The sequence below is a fragment of the Acartia tonsa genome, chromosome 9, assembly GCF_053477335.1.
Source record: "Acartia tonsa isolate MP-2025a chromosome 9, ASM5347733v1, whole genome shotgun sequence".
Taxonomy (NCBI): domain Eukaryota; kingdom Metazoa; phylum Arthropoda; class Copepoda; order Calanoida; family Acartiidae; genus Acartia; species Acartia tonsa.
The window spans coordinates 30,753,555-30,781,197 of record NC_137268.1 but is presented as its reverse complement, the minus strand read 5'-3'; the positions used below and the strand labels follow the sequence as shown (position 1 = coordinate 30,781,197).

General features: G+C 30.2%; 1 protein-coding gene across 1 annotated transcript; it reads left to right on the top strand.

Annotated features, from left to right (window-relative positions):
- Positions 1-960: 960 nt before the first annotated feature.
- On the top strand, positions 961-27,046 carry LOC145328757 (protein phosphatase 1 regulatory subunit 21-like). Its single transcript, XM_080172577.1, has 12 exons — positions 961-1,166; positions 1,770-1,865; positions 2,333-2,398; positions 2,740-2,840; positions 14,304-14,434; positions 19,852-19,928; positions 20,551-20,617; positions 22,118-22,274; positions 22,886-22,991; positions 23,469-23,693; positions 26,265-26,404; positions 26,726-27,046. The coding sequence occupies exons 1-12, from the start codon at positions 1,074-1,076 to the stop codon at positions 26,799-26,801; spliced, it is 1,335 nt and encodes a 444-aa protein (XP_080028703.1). The 5' UTR covers positions 961-1,073; the 3' UTR covers positions 26,802-27,046.
- Positions 27,047-27,643: the final 597 nt, after the last annotated feature.

Genomic DNA, 27,643 nt, shown 5'->3' with positions numbered 1-27,643 from the left:
TTTCAAATATGACTTTTGTAAAGGGGAAGTTTTTATATTTGTCAAAAATTTGTACACCTGTAAAAAGTTAATGTGATAATTTGGGGGAAATTTTTATATATTCATTTAAATATTTTTAGTGAGGATTTCAATTCAAATTGTATAAGAAAGTAGGTATCAAAATTTACTTTTTCATTTATAAAATGAAAAATTACCTAGGTATTCTTTTTCTTTTGATTTTCCGATTCATTGTTTAATGTTTATTTTAAAACCGGCTCTAAATATTTCATCCATCTTATCTTAGGACGAAATACAACCAATAGGTATTCATAATATGCATTGATTTTGGTATTTAACTTTTAACAAGAATTTTAAGTTTCAGCCAATAATACATTTAGGGGACAAATGGGATTCTATTTAAAATGAGTTAATCCTTATACTGTCTGTCTGTTTGTGTGTATGTGTGTTTGTACCGAAGGATCTCGCTAACCGCTGAACCGATCGGGTTCTCCTTAACAGGGTAGCTTCTCATAGGTCCCGGGATATAGGGGACAAATGGGATTCTATTTAAAATGAGTTAATCCTTATACTAAAGTAAGGTTTATAACTATTTTGGGGGAGGGTACCATTACCCTTCCAAGAGAAATCGCCCCTAGAAGAAAATTATCCCCTCTAAAAAAAATTTTTAACTAAAATTAAAAATGTAGGAGGGCACCCTCCCCCAAATTTTTATTTTCTTTTTTCTTTTAAAATCTAGAATAATAAATTAGGTTATCAAATTCGACTCTCCCCTCCTCAAGTGCCCCAAGAGGCGTGTAGGGGGCGTAGCTGCTAGTATATAAGAAATGACTAAATCTATTACAGTCAACTTACAAAGTCCATGCAACATTTGTGGAAAGAGATGTGGCATTTACCTAACTACTCAATAATAAGACCAAGTATAATGGTAATCTTTCTATTGGAATGTTTGATGTACCTATATTGATTTCATTTCAGAATTAAAATGAAGTTTAAAAGTGAACCATAGTTAAAAATAAATCAGTTATAAGAAAAAAATTTAAGTAAAGCAAAAAGAAATTAATAAAAGTGAATAAATGTCCCCTGTAACCAGCAGTATGGCGGCAGAAACTGATATCAACACAAAATATCAGAAACTGGCCACGGAATACGCTAAACTAAGATCTCAGGTACGGCTAGAGGAGTATAAAGTAAAAAATAAGTTAGAAGTAATAAATTACAATTACATACCTACCTAACCTGTTAGTTATAGATAAGATACTTATAAGTTATCAGAGATGGGGTTCTTATAAATCAAGTATCGCTGAATCGGCTATGGGTTCTTAACCAAATCACTAGAATTGTTTTTTGTAAAAAATCTTTAAAAATTGGATAATATCTGTTAATAACCCTACGGTGATTTAAAAAACTTGTTTGAAATCTCCATATAAGAGTAACAGGATGGTTGTGTGACTGTTCCATAATATCTCGCTCATAATATCTCGCTCTAGGACCGTTGCATTGAAGCTTTTTTAAGGTACACTCGCTCATGGAAAAAGTATCTCCCTCGTCCACCAGACTTGCTTATTATCGTAAAATAATTTTACAGCAAACGAAAGTAAAACACAATAGTCTTGTACCTATTGAAAACCGACTAGAGACCTACATATATAACTATTAATTAAAAAAGATTGTTACATTAGTCATACCTAATCTTTAACATACATGCCTAGGTACCTAAAATCTATTTCACTTTTATTTATAACACTCTGAATAAAACAGGTATTTTTTAGATCAGCGTGTTAAAAAAAGGCGTGCTAGATGAACAAGATAAATCATCAGTCCTGTCAGACCAACTCAATGACAGGGAAACGCAGCTTAGAAAACAGGCATTTGACGATGTATTAAAGTAAAAAGAATAGAGGTGGCATTTGCTATATGTAAGTCTTCTATCAGATAAGGGACCCTGTGCCGATTTGTGTTAGGTCTTTGAAATCAGCTAATAGCGTCGGAAATATAAACATAGCCGTGTCCCTACATATGAACAAACAGTAATTTGCTAGAAGACGAAAAGGGTTTCTGCCACTTTGGGCAGGAGGTAGTTGTCTAAATAATACATAAAAAACTGATATATTTTTTGGTGATGTAAAGTAACATTTTATTATAACGTGCCTGCTTATTATCGGGGCAGAATGACGGGATTTTAACTGCATGTCAAAAGTTTCTTAAGCAAAAAATGCTTGTATTGTTTCTTTGCTATCATTAGATATTCAAATACTACACTAAAATTCATATTCTTCATTGTAAATGCTTCTTTTTTTCTATTATAAATAAATAATCGTCCAGAAAAATACAGGAAAGTGAAATGGAAGGAATTTTATTTCGGAACCAGCAGCTAACTAGACGAGTCAATGTTCTTCAGGCAAATATGCATTGTTGTCGTTAGTAATCATATTCAAAGTCAATTTATGTTTGTTAATAGCACAGCAATATGAAAAGGTATCAACGTCTTACATTAGAAAATAAAAGGGAAAATTAAATTTGATGACTGTAATGTTAATGGATAATGATCTTAATTCATAACATAATAAGCAGTATTTCTAATGCAAGTGTATTTACTCTTCGTGAAAACATTTGTAACGGCTGTAGATTACGAAGATGCCTTGTAGCGATAAATTGACGTACGGACAAACCCTGGCTAACTATCTAGTAGCTGCGCTACAAAATAATTTTGCTTAACAAACAATGCAATATTTACTTTAGGAAGAAATAGACACATTGAATAGTAAACCCAAATCTAAATGGAAGATTGGAGGGGGAGATAGCACAGGGGGCCATCAAGACAAAGATATTCATGCTAGCAGGTAAACTTTTCATGTGGCTCGGATTTGAAACCTTTCATTAGTAGATATTCAGCATTATTCACTTTGGAAATCAGATCTTTAAATAACTAATATTTAAAGATTTAAAAGTCTTTTAAATAATAAGTTTGTTCTAGTTATATGCAAAAAGTTGATTGGTCAATTCTATCTGCAAGTAAAAGTATTTTGATCTATTGAAACAAAATACATTCGGTACATTTAAAGAAACATGCCCTTAAATTATCATTGATGGATATTTATTAACTACATACCTACCTATAATGATCAATAACTAAATGTTATTAAATAAACTAGGCAGCTTTAATAGCTTTCTTATAAAGTAAACATTTATGCAGCATTTTGAGTGTACTTTATGCATTCTTGAGTGGGCCTATGTGCCGTGGGTGTGTAATAAGTGTGTGTGTGTGTAATGATTATGTGTAAAATTGTTTGTGGGCAATTCCCTTTCATTCACAGCATACCAAGTGAGTCTTCATACATTGGAAAAATATTAGCCATGCTCAAAATTTTCTTCATACATTTGAAAAATATTAGCCATGCTCAAAATTTTCTTCATACATTTGAAAAATGTTAGCCTTACTCAAAATTTTCTTCATACATTGAAAAAATATTAGCTATACTTATAATTTTCTTAATGTAAGCTTGTATCAAAAGGAACTATATGTTTTTAATCATTTGATAAACTCTAATTTTTACATTATTGATTTAACAGCACACAATTGAATATAAAAAATGAAACGACTAGGTACCTACCTAATATACATTTTATACATTTTTTTTTGGGCAAGGCTGCAACATAAATGATTTATTCTATCACATATAAGTTTATAGTGCAATTTTTCTATGCTTTGATCATATTTGATTATTAAGCTATGGATAAAACTTTTTAAATCTTTAGAAATCTTTTCATAAAAGAAAATACATTATTTTATTATTTATTTTATGCATTTAGTAGGTACCTACTTTTTTTTTATTGAAACAAAGGGGGGGGGGGGGTTAATGCAACCATCTCGTAATCAATGTATAAATGGCACTTAGAATTCGAATTTCTATCTGAAATTTTTCATGAGTAATCCTTGGTTGGTCTATTATCTCTAAATCGAACAAAAAGTTGAAAAAGTAACAGCTAACGGCTCAGCCGTTTAGCCGTTTTTTGGCCATTTTTAGAGCAAATCTGTCATAAATTACGTAGGAATAAACTTTTTGAAACATATTTTTGCTTTAAATCATGTGAAATGATACAAAAAAATACATTTTTAGATTTCTAGTACAAGCAACTACCGGCTAGAACCGTTTGAAAACGTTTTGTAGCGGAAAAAGAGTATTATATGGAGATAGGTTTCGTGATGGATTTCCGTTGAAAATAGTCAAAAAATGGCTAAACGACTTAGCCGCCAGCCGTTAGCCGATACTTTTCCAATTTTTTGTTCGATTTAGGGAAAATAGACCTACCAAGGATTACTCATACAAAATTTCAGATCAAAATTCGAATTCTAAGTGTCATTTATACATGGATTACGAGATGGTTACATTAACCCCCCCCCCCCTTATTTTAATTCTTGTAGCTCACATATTTTTTATATTCTTATTCTGCTTATAACTTACTATCCATTTCATTTAGTTATTCCTATAATATATTCTTGATCCGTTTTCATTTTTCCATTGATGAAAAAAATGAAAGATTTTCTATGATAAGGAAAAAATTGAAAGATTGTCCAATATTGCAATTTTACGTTCAGAGGTCAATTCTTAAAAAAAAGTATAAGTATGCGAAATGAGTTTTATAAAAATCTATTTCAATGATTTTAGAAATAGGCCCCTAAAATAGTATAATACCTACCTACTCATTTTAGCTGTCTTTTTTTTTACATTTACCTACCTAACAAAAAAATTTTTTATTTTTATTTAAGAATTGAGCTTAGGTGTAAAAACATGTTTTCAATAGTTTCCAAGGATCAAATATGAATAAAATTTGACAAGAATAAATATTGTAAAAAGTAGATTGTAAAACAGGGCAGGCATATATTTTTAAGCACGTACCTAAGTAAGAAAATATAAAAAATTGTTAACTGAAAATTTATTTAAATTAAAGCCAAAACTTAAAGTGAACCTAGGGTATCTATATCTCTAATAAGTACTTCTAAAATTGTTAGGATATAAAAAATTTTCTAAAGCTAAAAATTACAAAATTTAAACTTTAAAAAATTGAAATGTAATTTAGTAAAGATAATTCCTTTTTGAAAACTATCATTGAGATAAAATAAAAGTTTTCAACCAACCTTTAAATCCTTCAAAACTTTGCTTCATTTTACTTTTAAATAAAAGTAGTTTCGCCCTTAGCATCTAAAGGCCTTATATTGAAAAGGGGTTAGACAGGGTAGAAAAATAGCCTAAAACAATCCCAGGAGCTATGGAGGCTTTCCTATGATTAAAAACTCAATTTGTTCAGTAATTTGCAAGATCTTAACGGTCATACAAAATTAAAAATAAACATAAAATGTACCATCATGAGACCTTTGTAAAGCTTTCTTAAAATGGAGAACTTCATCGCGATTCTAAAGGGCAATAAAAAAATCTATTTTACGTATAAGGACAAATAAGTATCCATTAAAAAAAAGTAACAGCAAAAAACAGGCGTAACTAATTACAATGTAAAGTAAGGACTTTTAATCAATGTTCTCTAAATGAAAGGGTTGGTTTTCTACCGGGTTAATACTTAGAGCCGTATAACCGTTCCCCGGGATCTAAACCTAAAATTAAATTCTTTTTATCAACCTTACCTACACTTTTACATTGTTTTCTTCTATTACAAAATATTTGTAACGTCAGTTTTGCATTTCAAAGTATGTTCGAGGGTATAGACAAGTTTAAAGATAAATTAAGTTACCTAACGAAAATGGCCAGACAGATATAGTTGATTAGTACCTCAGGGGACTAAATAACAAGGCATTCCATCTACTCTTTTTATAAATGTCGCGCATCTGACTTAGCAGTAGAATAATAGGTAGGTACATTTTTAAAGTCTTTAGATATAATTCGGTTGTGACCGGAATTAAAGGACTAGTAACGCTGCAGTCGCGGATTATGGTTGGGCCAAAATATTTTTGAAATAATCCATTTTGCTTTAACAAAGTTATTTGTATTATTTTTTTCTATTCCTTGTATTGTACAATGAAATGTTGCACTGTAGTAAATGTTTAGAAAGTGTTAATGGCACTAATAGGCAATAAAAACCAGATTCAACACATTTTAGTTTAATACAAAGTATAATTTGTTTTTGTTTTAATAGGAAAGTTACCTATTTAGTCAAAGCTTTTTGGAAATTTCGAGTTATTTTTTAATATGTCATGTATCAGTAGTATTGCAGCCATTTAAAAATATGTTATGTTTGACCCAATGTTTCTTTTTCAGAGAAAGTTACGTTATTTCAGATATTTATGTAGGTACTCTAGATTTTTAATAGATAAAATTTCTGAATTATTTATTTTAGAATATTGCTAGCTTGGTTTTTATGTTCTGCTAATCTTGTTTTAAAATCCTGTAAACATTGAGCAAAATTACGGGAATTTTTATGAGTTTAGAACTCATTCTACCAAGTTACAAACTAAACTTGACAACCATGGGATACAAAATTTGAACAGGTTTAAAGCAATTTTGCTACGGTAACATCACACTGCAATTAAAGCTAGCTAAAGAATAAATGTTACTGTGTTGTTACGAATCTTAACAACTGAACTACAGAACCCACTTTTAGTGTGGCATTGGGAGCTAAAACTTGGAAAAGTTTCTGCCAAACATAATGAATGGGGTAACTAGGCTTAGAATAAAATTTCCAGCATATTTCTCGAAAATATTTAGAGATTTATTTGATGTCTAAAAGCAAAAATTGTTTACTAGAATAAAACAGCTACTAAGCATCTACTAAACCTTTCCTAAAATATTTTTTTTTTCAAAAGTATGTTTCTACTACAGTTATGGACAAAGAAAATATCAAAATTATATAGGAAGGTCTGTTCTTTTGACAAGGAAATAATTCTTATGATTTTGCAACATGCCTAATTACCTAGCTCTATTTGTAGGTCTAGCTAATATTTTGCCGAAGTTTTGAACACAAAGAGAGAGAGAGAGAGATAGCATAGATCCCCAAAAATAATAACTAGTTTTAATAATTTGTTTATAAGTATGTCTGTCTATCTTCTTGTTTTTGCAGAACCGCCATAACTCTTTAGTAATAGTTAATATTACATAACTAGAATCCAAGGATAAATTTACTTAAAGAATGTAATGAACTAAATAAATAGAAAAAATCTAAAGTAAAATGGAAATAAGAGAATTGGGAAGAATTAATTTATCGTCCATTGTTTTATCCCTGAATCCGTGGACACCAACTCACAAATTGCCAACAAAATTAGATCACAAAACATCCTCAAATGTAGAAATTTTCCCCAGGGATAAAGGACTTGTAAGTTTTTTGCCTGACAAATTTTGTAAGTAGCACAGCAATAATAAACCAACATATTTACAGGAAAACATAAGTTAAATTATTTAATGTCATTTTAAAGAGCTTAAAGACAGTTTTTTTTGAGAGTATTCAATATTCGTTAATAATGAAGAAGATATAATATAAAGGTTACTGAATGTTAAAAGTTTTAAGTTTAAAGATGATTAATATTATTTGTTCTACCTACTTAAATTAATTTTTTTTTAAAGCTGTTGCCTTTTCCTTTATCCAATAATTTGTTTCCCTGAGTATTTTAAAATTTCTCTTTTCCATATTTCATAGTTTTTCATGCCTACCTAGGTACCTAGTTCTTTCTGCATTTTTCAAACTTTTTGCTGGAAACTTTGAACAAGGATATAAATCCACAAGTAGTACAGAAATAACAAGTTAATGAAATTCGATGCAAGATCTAATGGACTGTTTATTTCATTAGTCCCCAAAGTTTTATAGGTATTAAGTAACGTTTTATTATTCGTTGGCTTTACAACTTTGGGGACTTTAGTGAGTTTTGATTGGTTGTTTTATTCAGTTGAGTGTGCAAACGTTTCTACAACTAATTTTAATCTACAGAAGGGGTAATTTTGTGAATCATCATTGGGATGTACATCAATTTATAGCCCATTGTCTTATCCCTTTAGATTCCTGGATCTTTTGACTTATTTAGTAAAATCAATTTTGAAGAAAAAAATTTAAAGTTGTCAAGAAAGCAAACTGAGTGTGTACTATACTTGTTCTTACAGTGACTGATTTATTTTCTAGCGGAGTAACCGACGAATATACCCTAGTTATTACATGGCTGTGCTACATAATTTATGTTTAAGGGCAAAAAGGAGGGAAATATTGGGAAATAAATTTGAACTCAATTTGTAAAAGTTTAAGTGAGTGACATAATGTGTTTAAAAACATAAAAAAATCCATAAAAAAACTTTCTAGAAATGTTAAGCACTGTTTTAGCTTTTACTGAAAGAAATTGTTTTAAAATTCTCAAAGGGGACTTTACACGAACGTGAGCAAGTGATTCGAACCATATCCAGCAGTGATTATAAATGTTTTTTTTGGGTGAATATATAGGGGTAGTTTCACGAAATGCATTTGTACTTAATTTAGTGAACCGCATATTTTTTGCTAGTTAATGGGTTAAACTATATTTATATGGCATATATTTGAAAGAATTTCAGTTTTCTTCACACTTCACACTTTTATGTTAATTCATTGATATATTTTGAAATATTGATGTTTATGAAGCAAAACTTCCTAAAAGCTGAGTATTTCACCTAAATATAAGATCATGACATGGCAATTAAAATGCAAATGATCTTAATCTACTTGAAAACGTTGTGGCAGTCTATTCTTATTTTGAACTTTATGTGTGATTCTATGGGTTTAAGGGGGTCACATAATCATCCTTAAAAATCCTTTATAAACAATTTATAATGAAAGCATGTCATTAGGTATTACACAAAGCATCCTGTATATAATCAAGCATTTTGAGCCATTTTTATTTTTTTCTTCATTGATTCTTATGGTGTCTGATTTGTTAAGCTTCGGTTTAGCGATGTTGTCATCTTTATATGTCAAATTTTTATAATAACTAGGTAAAACATTTTGTTATTCAATTGAAAATTTGCTGAATTATCAGCAATTTAATAAACCGACTGATAACCCATTAATATTACAATTATATTACATCATACAAAAAGACAAGTCACAAACATAAGAGTAGAAAAAAGGTTTTAAGTATTTTCCCAATTTCCATTAATTAAAGTGCACACTGATCAACTTTAATTGCAGAAAAGCCAAGCTCTATAAATTATAGAATACATAATATTGTATCCATATTGACTAATGAAACATTTATGTAAGAACACAGAATAGGATTCGAATATAATATATATAATGTTAAACAGGGACTTTCATGGCCATACGGAGCCAGAGAGAGAGAGAGAGGGGGACAATGGACTGTTTATTACACTAGTCCCCAAAGTTTTATGATTACGTTTTCTTATTCGTTGGCAGAACACTTTGGGGACTTTAGTGAATTTAGATTGGTTGCTTCATTAAGTTGAGTGTTAATACGTTTTTTCCAGTAATTTTAATCTGCAGATGGGGTAATTTTTTTGTATCATCATTGGGAATATACTTCAAATCATCAGTCATTGTCTTATCCCTTTAGATTCCTGACAAGAAGCTCATCAATTACAAGCTAACATTTTAGATTACAAAAAACATCCAATTCTAAGTGTACTTCTAGTAATCTAAATGAGATAGTTAGACTAAAGTAATGGAGTGCATGTCTTTTAGTCTGTCTGAACAATTTACATTGTTATTTTACAACGTTTTTACAGAATCTTTGTCACTTTTCTGCTAATGTTAATATATTGTTTATATTGTTGACAATAGTAGAACACAGTATACAATGCTCTCATTAATAAGATATGTCACATATAAGGATATATTAATAGCCTCTAGCTACTCTATAACTATAATCTGTCTGTATGTATTGTTTATATTACTGACAATAGTAGAACACAGAATACAATGCTCTCATTAATAAGATATGTCACATATAGAGATATATTAATAACGTAGCTACTCTATATCAAGAATTTGTCTGTCTGTATGTACTGTTAAATTATTGACAATAATATATTTGGTCATAATTAAGAACAGTTTGACTTAATAAGTACATTTGACTAAACGGTTACACACAACTTTTCGGAAAATAAATTGACATTGTTGACCTTTCATGATAATCATAAAAAGATATATTCGTTAAAGGTTTATTATTTTAAAGTTCTAATTTATTTGAACTCAGGGAGGGAGGAGACATTGGACTGTTTATTGTACTAGTCTCCATATTTTATAAAATGATTTTCTTATTCGTTGGCTTATTGACCCTTGGGACTCTTCGTTTAAACCACTAATTGTAATCTTTAGAAGTGGTAGTTTTAAGTATCATCATTGGGGTTATACATCAATTTATCGGTCATTGTCTTATCCCTTTAGATCCCTGATTTGAACTTTTTATTGAACTAAAGTTATTTCCAATTATGTTAAAAAGGTACCTAGAGATTGTATAATTAGAATTTTCCCTCTTTCTCTCTTTTTCCCCTCTCTTTATATTGCTCTCAAATTATAAATTAATTTAGCATAGAGCATTGACCTATTTTGATGTGCACTTTAATATTATATTAGTCACTAGATATTGGCACTTGAAGAGGGTGGTGGGGTGGTGGGATGGGGGAAGGTAACACTTCACTTCCAATTTTAAGTTTTAAATTAAAATTTAAAGATTTATTGTTCTTGGGAGTGTGGTGGTCTCCCCCCTAAAAATTTATAAACCTTTCTTTGACCTATGAGAAGCTTCACTGTAAAGGAGAACCTTATCGGTGTAGCGGTTTGCTACAAACACATGTACATCTAGTTACTTTTATATAAGGGTTTGAACTTTTCACGATTTATAAGGATGACAACATCCATAAGTAGCGAAGCTCAAAAACTATAAATAGACAACTGGAAATGATCTATAGAGTATGTAATAAAAAACTTCAATAACAAAAATCACGAAACCTTTTAAAATGTATATTGTATAATGTTTTTTTGAAGCATTAAGCTAATAAGAAAAAACGTTAAAATCTAAAATTCGATTTAGCACCCCAAAAAAAAGTAAGTCTTTAAAAAACTTGATCAAAATATGAAGAATGTTGACTTATTTAATCACTAAAAAATCCAACCGTTTATCTTCAACAGGAGTTGAGAAAATCACAAAAACTTGAAAAACTAGGAATTGATCTAGCACCCTAACCAATGAAGGTATCTTAATAAAAATAGGTGGAATTACGTATAAAGTAAACTTGTTCAATCCCTGAAAATTTCAACTGTCTATCTTGTATAGGGATTGAAAAAATCCAGGGATAAGGGATGGGAAACGTAGGAAAATATTATTTCAGGCCTATTTCAAGCCTAGGCCTATTTCTAGCCTAATAAACCAGTTTTGGGATAGCGCAGTGGTTCGTATAAAATGCTAATGAAAAAGCTGTGTGTGTGTGTGTGTGGATAAAGTATAGAATCAAATTCAGGTAGCTAGTTTAAAGTAAAAAACATAACTTTTTATAAACCTATATATTAATGGCTTTTGTTAAAATGAAGTTTTTTCTCTCCCAAAATTTTTTATCTTTTACTTTGGTAATTTGAACTCTCAGAAAGCTATCGTTGGGTTTCCCTCAGACAGATTTTAGTTTGTATTATTTGCATTTTTATTAATGAGTAAAAATTTTATTTGAAAATTTCATTGCTAATTAAAATTCAAAATAAATAAATAAATATGCACTTGGGTAACATTCTATCAAGTTCTTTGGATACTATACTGGATATAATGTAATGATATATCTGTACTGTGTTGTATTGTACAAAAATTAGGGTGAAGGTGTTGTATCAACTCCGTACTAAATTTTTAAAATTCAAAATACAACATCTAATTTATAAACTACCAAATGAAAATTCGTAGCTACCTTCTTTCCAAAAAAATAATCCCGTTATTTTTGTTTTTTCTATGTGGCCCTTTTTTAATGTTCAACTCTAAGCAGATTTAATAATTAAACTAATGTGATCTAACACCATTTATATTTATTTTTTCGTAGCAGACGAAATCATTATTTTTTCTAGAATTGTCTGCTTGTAAAATTTCCGCTATCTGTGATTGGTTGATACAAAACAAGCCCAAATCACAGAACACTATTGGTTTAGAGCGGTAGCCAATATGAGCCGTCCGCCAGTAAGGTCATTAAATTAGGCAAATGGTAAAAGTTGCATGATCCCTTTCAAAACCAGGCCGAGACCTAATTTATGGCCAGGTTTCCTATCCCTTATCCCTGAAAAAATCATGAAAACTTAAAAATCTAGGAATCGATCTAGCACCCCAACCAATAAAGGCATCTAAATAAAACTTAATCGAAATATGTAAAATCTAAATTTATTCAATCCCTGAAAATTCCAGCCATTTATCTTGAACAGGAATCGAGAAAATTACAAAAACGTAAAAATCTAGGAATCGATCTAGCACCCCAATTAACAGACAGACGGACAAAACTATGTATAGATTAGATGGGCATATGTCATATGAATCTTCACTAAAAATTTCAGCTGTCTATCTTCCCCCATAGCGTTACGGACTGACTGACTGACGGACGGACATAGTGAATTATAGAGTAGCTTCGCTACTAATAAAGTAAATCATAAGTTTTTAAAGTAGTTGAAGAATAATTTGTGTGCTATTAGTTTATCGAACCAAATATTTTAAATGTGTAATTTTAAATTTTTATTATTCTTGGTCAATTTATTTATGTTCTCTATTTGCAAACTCAACCGTTCATGTTTTGTCCATCTTTTAATGATTTTTAAACATTTCATTGTGACAGCTATAAGCTCGTAATTATTCTACTCTAATTTTATGCTATTTAGTATTTAAAGAAACCACCTTTGATGCAATCTATTTATAGCAGGACGGGATATTATAAATATATTTCAGATTCATTCAAACAGGGTAGACTCGTATACAGCATTTTTATTGGGGATGGACACAAATATTTATTCCATTATTGGTGTTGTAGGAAGGAGATATTGGGCTGTTTATTACACTATTTCCCAAAGTTTTATAATATTAATGTTTTCTTATTCGTTGGCTTTAAAACTTTGGGAACTTTAATTGTGTTTTGGTTGGTTCATCAAGTTAAGTGTCCAACCACTATTTAAAATCTACAGGAGGGGTAATTTTCTGTATCATGGGGATGTAAATCAATTCATCGGCCATTGTCTTATCCCTTTAGATCCCTGGTTGTATCCCTTTATTCAAATAAATTATAAACTTTTAGTTGAAATGAAAGTTTTCAATTACCAAATTTAAAGTAGTGCAATTGCTCTATTACTTGATCACGAAAAATCCGTATTGCTGTCATAAAAATCATGTATTACTTAGAAATAATATATTTAAAGAACCACATATCATAATAATAACTTAGCTTTATTAATATATATTCACCAGAAATGTTACCTATTTTTATTGCTTCGACAAAAAAAAACGTTTGTCCTCGTTTGAATTTCTTTTAATCAATTTATCAATGACTAAAACTTTGATTTAATTCTCATTTTAACTGGTCAAGTATTCCTAAAAATATATTAATGAAAAATGTTGTATACATGATAATTGGGTCGCCATTAGGAGGTAAATAAATTAAAGCAATTTTCATGATATGTAAATCCTTATATTTCACGTTTTTTCCCACCTTTTCAATATTTTTGCTGCGCTTCTAGCCTCTAGAAAACTTAATTTCATATATATTTTAAAGAGCAAGTGTTTAACCTGTTGGAAATTAGTCTAAAACTTACCAAAAAAACAATGTAAAGCTTCTCTGATTAAGTGAGTTCAGTCGCTCTAGGAATCTTGTTAACTCATATATTTATTAAATATTTTCCAACTCTTATAAAAAAGAAATAACAAATCATTCAACACAATGTTATCAGTCATTGATAACAGAAAAAATTTATATTGTTTTTAAAGTGTTAACAAATGTCTGATCAATTTAAATTGATAAGAATATTAAATGAATTACAAATAATTTTAAAAGATTGGATCGTGGAAAGAAAACAAAGTAGCGGGTTTTGTCCTATTTTCACAGTAGCTTTTGATAGGTTATTTTAGGTTATGTTAAGAAAAGCTACTGTGGAAATATGACGAAATCCGCTACTTCGTTTTCTTTTCACGATACAAAAGATTAATAAAAAGACTGTAGTAGAATATGACTGCCAAATACTTTTTACATATTGCTTATGAAAATATTATTTGCTACTCATGGATGTTTCAATATTGTTCCTTTTCTAATTCAATGTTTTATAAAAAATTATATTAAGATTTACATGAATATGTTCCTAAATCTTTTTTGGTTCAGGGTAATCAACGAAGAGTTAGCCGCAAAAATCACTGAGAATGCTCGCCTGCATGCCACACTGGATGATATAGAAAAACAATATGAAACAACTATACAAACACTCCAGACTAGGATACAACAACTTGAAAAGGGAGGAGGAAAAAAACAAATGGAACATTGAAACAGAATTAAATTCTAAAATAGGTTACTTTAGCCAAAACAATGGTTTTATTATTACTTGGATTTTACATCAGATTATCATTTACTCAAATAAAGTGAAAGTTTGATGCTGGCTAAACCCTCCCCCCTCATCCACCCCATTATCCAATCACATCCCCTCCAACCGGATAACGAATTGGCCAATTTTAGTAATACTAATGTATTATTTTTTGTTTTAGAATATTTGTAACTGTCCTCGCAAAAACTTTTAATTTGATTGTAAATTAACTTTCTTCTAGGGTTTTATGTTAACATTAGGGAGAGTGTATCTGAGTGAAAATAAAAGGACTTGACAGTTAAGTTAAGAATTGAGTTTATTTTTAGGAAGCATGTAAATTTATCTTTGATTTTAAATCCTTTTTGATACAGTTTTTTTTTAGACAATAAATAGGGTAAGGGGGGGGAAGTTTCGGTAAGGGGCTATTCTCGGTAATTTCGACCTACCTTCATTAAATGACCTTTTTCTCCATGTTCCTTTCAAATGACAGAAAAAAACATAAAAGCAAATTTGTTCCTTATTAAATTGCCTACAAAAAAGTATAAAATGAATTTTTTGTGAGATGAATATTAAGGGTACTTATTGGGTCTCAAAGTCGGACGAAAAATTTTTTTTTTCCAAAATTTTTTTAGTAGGTGTGTAAAGATCGACCTACACAAAAATTGGTAAGACCTAGAGCTGATCTGAAAAACTTTTTGAACTAGAAATTGCCCGCTTTTTCCAAATCCGTTGAGAGCTTTAAAATCGGGTTAATATTTTTTTCAAAAATGACCAAAGTTGGCGCCGGGGGAAAAATCGGTAATTTCAAAAGAAATTAAAATTCAACTTTTAAGGTCATGTTTTCTTTTGTCAAATCTATTATTCCATATGGACTTTTTAAGAATTAGGCCTAAAAATGAATAGAACAGATAAAAAACAAACAAAAAAATTAATTTTATTTTTTTAATCAAAATTTTGCGAGGAAAAAATCAAAATTCTGGTCCTTTGAAAAAAAAATATTTTTGACATAGGAGGAATAGTCCGATCTTTATGAATTTCTTTGTGGTTAATCCCAATCACCTATACTAATTATGATTTATTACGCTTGTTTGGTCGTTTGGCCTTTTTTCATCGATTTTTTTAAGGTTAAAATGTAGTCAAGATTTTTTGCAAAGATGACACTTTTGCTTCAAATTCAATTTTTGAGGTCAATTTTTAATCAATTTTCATGTTTTTTTGGCTAAATCTATAGTTCAATGTGAGCTTTTTTAGGATCAGGCCTAAAAAGTAATAAAATACGTTTTTTTCTTATATTAATTTTAAGTTTTTTAAAAAAAAATTTTCGAAAAAAAAATCGAAAATTCGCGTCTTTCAAAAAGATTCATTTTTAACATAGAAGGAATAGTCCGATCATTATGAAACTTTTTGTGGATAATCCCTATAACCTATACTAATTATGATTATTTATGTTCGACTGGCCGTTTGGCCGTTTTTCATCGATTTTTTTTAGGTTGAAAAAAATTACCGATATTTCCCCCGGTGGTGGGGAAATATCGGTAACTTTTTTGCGGTCAATTTCGGCCAACTTCTAAAAGTCCTAGGATAATGTCCTTTTAGGACCTGATAGTCCTTTCCGTAAGCTTTCTACTGGTCTTGGTTTCATTTGAAAATATTAATATTTACCCCATTTTTTTTCAAAAAAACCGAAAAAAAACCGAAATTTCCCCCCCCTTACCCTATTAGTTGTAAAATAGAAAATAAACCCTTTATTTTACAAAAATTCAACTTATTAGGACACTGAGATTGTATTTGTTTCAGTTCTCAATTTTGAAAATGCAAAAAAAGCTTTACCAACCTATTCAATCTCTTTTTTTATTTGTAATTATTATGTAATATACCTAGTTGACGATGACAATTATGTCTAAAAACATCTTACCATTAGGTACAAGTTAACAAAAATTGATATACCTATACAAATAAGACACAGCTAGCTTAAGCCAGGTACAGGTTTACCTGAGCACGCCAAAGAAACTAACTAGCAGGGGTGTTCTAGGAAGGTATTGTGAGTTCATAACCACTCTTACTTAAATCGTAGCTGTAGCTTCCCTACTATGATTTTTTTCAAAATACATTTTCTTGGCTGCTGGGTTTCAATTTTTTTTTCTACTATAAAATAAAAAGAATTGTTTATTTCAGCGAGCTGGTTTACAAAGTTTAAAGAGCAAATCTAACTGTTAACTGGATATTTCAATCATATAATCTATTCCATCAATGAAAAATAATAAAAAATTCATAATCTTTTACTAATTATAAAATTTTAAACAGTATACTTTTAAAGTTATATAATCTACATTTAGGCTAATAAACCATCCTTATCTTTAATTTAATTGATGAAAGCAATGATAAAGGCCTGTTGAATCTGTATCAGATTGTCCCAGAATATTTTTGAGACAATTCTGAAACACCAAGTCTATTTTTCATTTCTCTACTGCAAATTATATCTTTGAAGGCACAGATAAATAAGATTATTTTAAACTTAATCATCTAAACTAGGATATGTCCAAAACAAGTAAACTGAAATAATCCTTACACTAACAGGTAAATATGGCAAGGACTGTGTCCATTGTGACAAAAAAGACAAGGAGACTAGGTGATACTAAAATAGTTTACATAGTATAACTAATTCTCAAAAAATACGCTGTTAGAGCTATACTACACAACAAGAACAAACTTCTTAGTAGAAAATATATTTCACTTTATTCAAGCCTTCTCAATTTTAATCAGTTGAGAGTTTCTGTATATTTAATGAATGTGAACTATAACATTAACAATCCTGTGTTTCCAACTGGCACATGCAGTACATGTTGAAATATCTTAAGTAGTGCCAAACTGGTAATTTAACTAAAGTACTTGCTATGCTTAATTATGAAGATCTTATTCTGCAAAGAAATACCTGCTCAGATGATAAAACAGAACAGAAATGCAATTGTAATATTAGTTTGACTGCAAGATCCCAAAGATTGAAAAAAATACAGGTCTGTATAGATCATCTGAATTAGTATATCAGATTCTAAATAATAAAAACACCTTAAAAAAAGAAAAGACCTTTTTTTAATAATTTGTTCAACAAACAAGAAATAGGTTCTGGTATCAATCATCAATGTAATTTGAGTCAATTATCTGATCATATTGTTTAACATGCACTGATATTACCTGTCAGAAACTCTCAAATGATTAAAATTGAGAAGGCTTGAATAAAGCAAAATATAATTTCTACTAAGAAGTTTGTTCATGTTGTGTAGTATAGCTCTAAAAGAATATGAATTTTTTATTACTTTTCATTGATGAATTGGATTATATGATTGAAATATCCAGTTAACAGTTAGATTTGCTCTTTAAAACATGTAAACCAGCTCGCTGAAACAAACAATTCATTTCATAATTATAGTAGAAAGAAAAATTGAAACCCAGCAGCCAAGAAAATGTATTTTGAAAAAATCATAGTAGGGAAGCTACAGCTACGATTTAAGTAAGAGTGGTTATGAACTCACAATACCTTCCTAGAACACCCCTGCTAGTTAGTTTCTTTGGCGTGCTCAGGTAAACCTGTACCTGGCTTAAGCTAGCTGTGAAGACGTTTTGTTCTTTTCATAAATTAAGATCCGTAAACAAACAATGTAGTAAGAGTTGTATTCGAAGAAGAGATAAATTTACAGGTTGACAGATTTTATTTAAATATAGAAAAGGCACACCACTTAAACAAATGAAAGTTTTTTTTATGTAAATTTAAGTTTCTTTCTCTCTGAAGATGAATATCTTAACTTTTTAAAAGGTCTCTGTTAGAATAGTTCTCTTATGTTAGTAAACATTTACTGTGGGGAAAGGAAAAGTTTTCTTATTGTTATAAACAAAGAAAATTTAATGGTTTTTTAACTTGCTGAAAAAAAGAAGCATAAGAAAATTGCACAATCCATTTTCTAAATTCATTTTCTTCATGCAAATTTTCGCCTGTTTATTTTTGTTCAGATTACTATTCTTCAACCCCGCTTTTTTTGTTGAAGTTTCTTTCTAGAATTTTAATTTAAATTAAACACTTAAGAGTTTAGTAGACAAATAGTAGACATGTTCTTGATTCAATGGGGTTTATTTAAAGGAATTTTTAAAGGGAGGGGGCGAAAGTGACACTTTTTGAAACCAAAACTAAAAGTCAACAAAGGAACTCAACTAAAAAAAGAGTTACAGGTCTGCGATTTTGCATGGCAGTTGCTTTATAGGGGTACAATATGGAACTGTGAAGAAACGGCGGCGCAACCGCCGAAAACCGTCGTTTCCCGCCGAAATTTTTTTTGCCTTTTCTCGGCGATTTTCGGCGGTTGCGCCGCCGTTTCTTCACAGTTCCATATTGTACCCCTATAAAGCAACTGCCATGCAAAATCTCAGACCTGTAACTCTTTTTTTAGGTAAGTTCCTTTGACTTTTAGTTTTGGTTTCAAAAAGTGTCACTTTCGCCCCCCCCCCTTTGAAGAATTATTTGGAGTAACAAATAATGTAAAATTTAAAATTGTTCATTGTTTGAATTACAATTAAGACTGACCTGACCCTGACCAAATTATTTTACAAAATTTATAGTTTATAATAATTTTATAGTTTCCAAGTTTATAATGACTACATAAATATTTTTCATTTCATTCCTTAAATATCTGTTTCAAGCATTTAAATTTGAGACATATGAATTACGATATGGATACAATAATCTCCTCCGCTCTTTTTAAAAGCGAAGCTTTTCTATACTTAGGGTCGGTCCATCCGTCCGGGGTAACGGTTACCTCTTTTCGTTAATTGTTATAATTGTCCATTTGATATCAAACCTTGCATGATGATTTCTATAACAGTTAATTACAATTTAGGAAGCTTAGCAACTCTACAATCTTTACCAGAAAGTCCGTACGTCCATTTTAAACATATTAATGTTCGTTTGTCCTACCGTTTCAGAGCTTCGCTTTCAGGGATGTTGTCATCCCTGTTCTTAGTTGTTATGGTGTTGACAGAAGGAGAAAAAGTTTTTGTTAACAATGTTTAACATGTCAAATAATAAGTTTTTTCTCACATCGTATTATAAACAGCTTTCCGCGGATATAAAATGTACAATTATAAGATTAAAACTAGTTTTTGTAGCCCCGAGATGCCTAAGGCACGAGCTAAAAAAAACTGGTTTTATTCTTATGATAGTACATTTAATTATTCGTAGAAAACTGGATGTAATATGATGCTAGACATAGTTTTTTTTGTATGGATGAGAACCGGTTCTAATCCATCGGATATTAATCTGTTTCGAATGAATACGAGAATAAGTTTTTCCTCTGACGCTACAGGAAAAGAACCAACTAGGCCTGGATAGGAAGAACCATGAATCTGAAACGAATGATTCTATCCAACATTACTCCAAGGAATGCATGCTGGAAAAAAATTGGATAAGGTCCAGTGTTTCGGAGCCAGGAGCCGTGGAGCCGCCATATTTTGCTGGAGCCAGAGTCGTAATTATCGTTAAAAACGGCTCCGGCTCCGGACTAGATAAATAAAGAGATTTTTTATAAATTATTATTTGGTAACTCTGTTTTGTCATGTGCAAATGCCCTTTTTAAGTCCATTTTTATCAAAAATTTAACTTTTATAACAATATGTCGAGTTTTTCTTGATTTTAGGTCGGAGCCGGAGCCGCACCAAAATCAAACGGCTCCGAAACGCTGATAAGATCAATACAAAGTAGAGGATAGGACAAAAGATTGATCTTCTCTCGATATAAAAATTTAACACACAATAGTACAAAAATGGCTTAGTTATGTTTGAAATATTTATAGGTAGATATATAATCTAAAATATCCTTTCAATCCCCCTTTCTTTACTTATTAACCTAGAGATACATACACATCCTACTACTTTTACATGTTGGATATTTAGATAAAAGAAATAGAGTGAAACTAAAACATTTGGTTGATTGATTGCATGGCAAATCTTTACCAAAAAAAGTTCACAAAAGCTCTGAAAGTTAACGCATGTATAAATGAACAGGAAAATGATGAACTTAGAAACCAAATAATAGTTCTGAAACGTGATCTTGGTGTTAGAACAAAACAAATAGGTAAAAATCCCTTATTTAGCAAGTACATCTTTTTTAAATGCCCCCCATCCTTCGCTTGCTTTGATTTACTACGAGAAACCATATCATGTACAGCATGACCCTCGAAAAAGTATTTTTAAGCATCTGTCTGCAGCCTATATTTCTCAATAAAATATTAAAAGATTCATATGTACTTGTTCTCTATAATTTTCTACATCAAAGGATATCAAAATATTTTTTTTACATAAATTAACAGCCGAGATTTTTAAAGCCAAAGTTTGGAAAAAGTGCTTGAGTAACTGGATATTGCTAAATATTTCTTAGTTTTTTATTAGTATATTATTTTTTATCAACCAGTTAAAAAATAAATAAGAAAGAAGAGCAAGTTTACAATTGATACATTTTTTATTGCATTAAAAAACGTTACTTTTACATATAAAAAACTACTTTTCAAATTTTACTGAATACATTTTTCTTATAACCATTTTCACTCAAATCTTATAATATCTCCCACTTATTAAAATGACCATAAATAAACCCCTCCCCAATTTATGCTCATTACCGGAAGGATTATCGCCACCTTTACCAATAAATTCACGCCCACTCATCAAATTAATCTAAGACACATAAAAATCATTTAAATTGTTAAATGTTTAATAAAAGTTTGTAGCTGTAACTTTTTGGTTTTTTAACTTATTTTGATAAAATAAAAAGTGTTTGATTTCTGTTTATGTAAACTTTTAATTTGCTACTATTTTTATAGGATTTCTTTCTGTAAGGGTGTTTTTGCAATTTACACTAATCTAAAAATGCCTTTTAGAGCAAGTGAAAAAAGTGCTTTCAGCATGAAATAAATTTCTTGGAAACATCTTTATGTCAGTTTTATAAAAAGTATTGAAATTATGAGGAAAACACGTCATTTCACTTAAAAAAAAACATTTTTCTTGAAAAGTTACTTTTTCCTCAGCCAATTATTCAAAACTTTGGCTCTAAAAATCTCAGCTGTTAATTCATGTAAAAAAAAATATTTTTATATCTACTTATGTGGAAATCTACAGAGAACAAGGACATATACATTTTTTGATAATTCATTGAGAAATATGGGCTGCAGATGCTTAAAAATACTTTTTCGAGGGTCATGCTGTACATCTCGTTAACCGCTGAACTGATATTGTTTTCATTTACAGTATAGGTTCTCATTGGTCCTGGAAGGGTGTTTATAACTATTTTAGGGGAGGATACCACCACCCTGGCCTCCCAAGAGAAGTCGCTCCTAGAAAAAAATTACCCTACCCCTAAATAAAGTTTTCAAGTTTCTTTTTATAAACCAAAAATGTAAAGTAGAGGGGGTATCCCCCTCCCCCCCTTCAAAGGCCACTTGAGGCCTCTAGGGGCTTATTCGGTAGTTGTTAAGAAAATGTAATAAGATTTTTCAAAGAAGAACCAGATTGTTTCAGTACCTATTTATCATTATGAATTTAAAACTCAATATTGAAAATAAGGAATTTTATTAACTTGTAGAAAGCCTTGAAGTGCAAGTGTCAGTACTAGTGGAGAGAGAAAGAAATTTAGAGTCAGTGAAATATTGTGATTTTTCCAGTCAATACGAATACATAAACCCTGACCAAGTAAGGGAGCAGGAGCAGAAAGAACGAGATCTGGTGGCTTTAAATACTAGGTAATCATTTTAGTTTGGTAGCGAAACTTCTCTATAAGACAGTCGGAAAGTTTTTGGGGAAGTTCTCGTCGCTTTAAATATGCAGATTTAACAATTTACATACAGTAAAAGATTTTTGGGAGGTGCTTACCTCGAGTAAGTTACAAACTTTTTCATGCTACCTGTTGAAATTTTAATTTTAAAAAGAAAAAGTAAAAAAAAAATTTGGAGAAATTTTTCTAGAGACGACTTTCTTGGGGACGGAGGGTGGTGGTACCCTCCCTCAAAATATCTATAATTTATCCCTGGACCTAAAAGAATCTACATTGAACCATATCGGCTCAGCGGGTCAGCGAAATCCTTCGGTACACATACATCCTGTTAATTTTATATAAAGATTAAGGCGGCCATAATTTTAAGAAAACTTTTTATTGTCGGCAATGACTTCCAAGCAACCATCAACAATATTTTTTCATCCAAAATATACAATTTTCTCTAATTTCTTGACAGGCAACTGTGTCAATGTTTTGCTTTTACAATGCAATATTAATGTTGACTGATTTTAAACCATACACAGTACTTGGAATGATAGGTGTCCTATGCAGATGCTCTAAATCATTATTATTGTTTAGGTTATCTGAATGTGTGGGCCAGTTAAGTCAAGCTGAGAGGGACAGGGAGCATTGGAAGTTGGAATATCAATTGGCAACTATTAAACTCAACAAAAATAATACTCAGGTATTTAAATTTTAAATATTCATTAATTTTATCTAACTTTGCCTTAATGGTATATGCCTTTAGGGGATTGGTTCATTATTAATCCCAGGCCAGGGTCTTAACTTCTAGGGTGCTGTCCAACTCAATGCTAAATAGACCATAAATAATCTATACTGTCTAGTATCGGTCATGAATGGAATATACAACTTACTTTTTTTAAAGTGAAGCTATTCCTTATTAACTTTGTATGTTCGTTTGTAAAGCTATAAGAAAAATTAGATTTACCATGCCTTTATTTAAGATAGCGGCTGGTTTCTCCATGTACATCCAGTATAGAAACTCACTTATTTTTTTATTTAATCTTTCTCTTCTTTCGTTTTTTAATGAGCACTGGACATCTGCTCTATAACTCAAATTTTCCGTTTGACCATTGGGTATTTTTTTTCGCTATTTGTGGATATTATCAAAATAATCCTTGTTAAACTTACTATTTTTCAGACGCCAGACAGCGAGGGAGACGCAGAAATGAATGATTCATCACTCCTTGATTCCTCAACAGTTACTGCCACTGATCATAACCAGATTAAAGATGCATTTGAAAATCGCATTAGTGAGCTTATTAGTGATAAGATAACAGCTGATTCTAAAGCTACCGCATTTTTCCTCGAGTGTGAGGCTGTAAATTACAAGTTGGAAGATTTGTCAAGTCAGCTGTTAGAAAAGGTAACATTTATATTCATCTTCAAAAACATTTTTAATGAAAAAAGAATAGAGAAGTATTATACATGGATAAAATGATAAATAAAATAATCCTAAAACATTAGTTATAGTTGTATAATTATATTGACTATTAATATATACCTATACAGAAAATTTTATTACAATTAGGCAGTTAAACGAAAAGAAAAACGTTTTGTTTATTTTTTTTAAGACCCTTACTTGAATTTACTTAAATCTTTTCTGTACTACAATTTTTCCATAACTATTTGTATATTTTTATACATTTCTTTGTTATTTGTTTTCTATTAACTAGTAAAATATTCAAAGCTACCAATTTGAAATTATTTGTGAAATGAAAACTTTGCATAAACTCTGAGAAATGGTTTGAATTTCCAATTTCCATAACTCACTAGAATACAATGAATAGAAATTTTTAACCCCAAGACAAGGGGCTATTTATCACTGTGTTCATAGTTCTAAATTTATGTATTTGGATAGAATAAATAAAACTTAACTAGATTCAGGGATTAATCTTCTGAATACTTACTAATTTTAATATTCTACGATTAAAGAAAAAAGTTTGTTTGGTCTTTTTAAATAAATGTATATACACGGGTATTTACCTCTTTACTAACCCAAGTATAGATACTTTCTATGTAATTTTAACTTCGTTGTTATCATACAGATCCTCTCCCTAGCATATGAAAAGATAATTCTAGGTAGAATTAGACAATTAAGTTTCTGACTAATCATAATTACGATGTACACAATTCTTATTTGGATGGATTGGATAGTGGAAGATTGATTGCCTAATCTTTCTACTCTATTCTTATGTTGATAACTTCTGCTTTTGTAAGCATGAAAATATATAGTGGTTTTAAATTTTTGACCTTAGTTTTGCTATAGAGGGGGAAATAACCGTATGTCCCCACCCCGTGGACCCTGTGCGGACTTTTAATTGTGTCTTTAAATATCAGCCAATAGCATTGTAAATATTGACACAGCCAAGTCACACATAAGAGTAGAAAGCAATTTGCTAGCATACGAAAAATATCCCCATGACATGGGCAATGTAGTTGTCTGGGTTATACATCTATACTTATTTCATTTATTGTATTGCCAAACATTCATAGAATAAAATAACGCAATTCTTTCCTTTTGCATGTGAAAAGTGTTATGTTATGAGGAAAGAGGAAGCAAAAAAAAGAGTTAAAGCACACATTTAACTCAATTAAAGATAAATCTCATTATTATTCCATTGAAAAGTTGACAGATAGAGAGAGAATCAAGGGTTTCTTTGTTTGAACCTGCAAAATACATAGATATGTACATATATGCTTTCAAAAATAGGAGAATATCAACTTTATTTAAGAACTAGCGGCTACGCACCTAGAGGCTTGAAGGGGCACTTAAGGAGTCGGGAGTTGAATTCGATAATCAATTTTATTTAGATTTAAAAAGAAAAAAATTGGGGGGTAAGGATTTATCTTTTTTTGGAGGGAAATCGACCACTCTCCTCTATTTTCAATTTTAGTTTTATTAAAAATTAAATTAATCTTTTGAGAGTAATTTTTTTCTAGGGGCGATTTCTGGTGTTATCATATTAGAAATACCTATTTTTAAAAATTTTTAATTTTTGGTACAATCATTTTTCACAAAAATCTTCGAAGGCATTCAACAAAATCTGCAAAAAAAAAATTAAGTTAGGTTTTTTTTATATTATAGGAAGTGCAATTATATAACTACATCTAAAATGAACTGCGATTATATAAAGCAGAACTTTACCGGATTTTAGTTTAAGAAAACCTTAAAATTAAAACTCTTAAACAACAGATATTATTTCTTGTCAGCTTTTCTTAAAGATACTTTGGAAATTTATGGAAAAATTTAACTTATTTTTAAAATTTCAACTCAAAATTATTTTCAAAATAAATGTCCCTGTCCTCTATAAAACTAGAGCATCTATAAATGATAAAAAAAACGTTCGAATTTGTTAAAATGCATTTAATTGATTGAATTATATCAATTTATTCAAATCATTAGTTTTGTTACAAAAGCAGATGTAATGTGTCAGAAAAAGCACAAAAAAATTTATTTAGGTAATCATATTGAAATAAAGGATAATATCTAAAGGGTTTTTGTTGTTTTCACCCAAAATGCCTGTTGAACACTGATAATCAATATATCGGTTCAGCAGTTATCAAATCTTAAGCTACAGACAAAAACCAATACTTCCCCTAATTTTAGAATAATCAATTTAATGATTTTTCATTTCATGGTTACACTACGCTTAAAATAAATACTTGACTGTTTTGTTAAGGTATTTAATCCTAGTCTTTGCTACCTTTATATAGAACTACTAGATCTTGGAATGAAAACAAAGTCGCGGATTTTGTCTTAGTTTCTCAGTAGCTTTTGATAGGTTGTTTTAAATGTTAATGATTGCCCCGTAGGGGCTAGAAAAATTAGAAAAGCTACTGTGAAAATACGACGAAACCCGCTACTTCGTTTTCTTTCTATGATCCGAACTACCTAATTGACCCTCATTTATAGAACTAAATGATCCACTTTTAGGAGAACATGTACGAAGATCAAGCGAAGGTGTTGCAACGCAAAGAGGAGGAATGGCAGACAATGCAGAGCAACTACGAGGAACAGCTGTCCGTCATCAGTGATCATCTGGCAGAGATGAACACAAGATTAGCTAGTCAGGAATGGGCTTTAGGATTTTCCTTTTGTGATAGCATGGCATATCTTTTAATAGATGAAAACTGTTTGTAACTACATACTGTTAAGTTAGAATTTGGCTGACTATGGTGCTTTATTCTCAACTAGCAGCTGTACATCTAGCATCAAAGGGCTAGTGGAAAATGGAATGGTTTGATAAAAGTTTTAGGACATAGATCGATAGAAAGTGTATACAAAACATTGGGTACCAGAAATTTTACAGTCAAATGTCTCATTCCTCCCTGAAAATATAGTACTTTGCAAAGATTTTGATAAATAAATGATAAAACCCATGACAATAACTAGGAGGATGAAATTCAGCTGTTACGACAAACTAAAACAGACACCACTGATTCAAAAAAGAATAAAGGCAAAAAATCTTAGAGGATTTTATTTTTCCATAACCGGTGAATATGTAAATTTGATTACTTTGGAAATGTTTATCCCAGTTTTGTACTCGAGGCCAGTAAATTAAAGTATTTTTTTATCGCATCGTATTATAGGCAACTTTCCGTGGATATTAAAATGGAAAATTATAAGATTAAAACCAGCTTAAGTCCCAGACTGACAAAATTGGTTGGTATTGATTTTATGATTTTTATTTTGATTATCGTGGAAAATTGTCTGTAATACGATGCTATACGTGATTTTTTAGTATGACTGAGAACCAATTCTAATCCAGCGGATATTAAACGGTTTTCAAAGCCATTTTCCCTGTCATTTTTTAAAGAATATTACCTAAACTTTTTTTTATAGATCTGAAGAAAAATAATCAAAAAAGCATAAAATGTTAATTACTGTGATTTAAATATAATACCTATGGTTTAAGTTTTTTTTTTAAATAATTAAAAATTATAAAACATTCCAATAATATAAGTCTTATTGATTTTGTTTAATCGAGATTATTTTTTGTATTACATCAGTTTTAATCAAGGATATGGTTTTTTTGAGAGGAATAGATATATAGATATTAAATTACAAATTTTCTGTCATTAAAGATAGTTTGACACAATTTTATTTGTTGTACTTATGGAAAAAAAGTAAATTAAAAAATTTACAAAGAATAAAAATTATATTGATAAAACTAGAATCTTTGTCCGACGTGTTCCAACAAATAATTTTCAGAAAACCTATCCCTGATTATATATTAATTTTTATAAATTTTCTCAAGTCAGCTGTTCTCACAAATTGAAAATACGTTTAATCTAGTTTAAAGATCTGAAAAT

Excerpts from the sequence above, each read along its gene's own strand:
- LOC145328757 (XM_080172577.1), top strand. The coding sequence starts at position 1,074 with ATGTCCCCTGTAACCAGCAGTATGGCGGCAGAAACTGATATCAACACA. Across the intron at positions 14,435-19,851 it reads GATACAACAACTTGAAAAGG|AAAAGAACCAACTAGGCCTG; the intron begins GAGGAGGAAAAA and ends TGACGCTACAGG. Across the intron at positions 22,275-22,885 it reads CTGGTGGCTTTAAATACTAG|GTTATCTGAATGTGTGGGCC; the intron begins GTAATCATTTTA and ends ATTATTGTTTAG.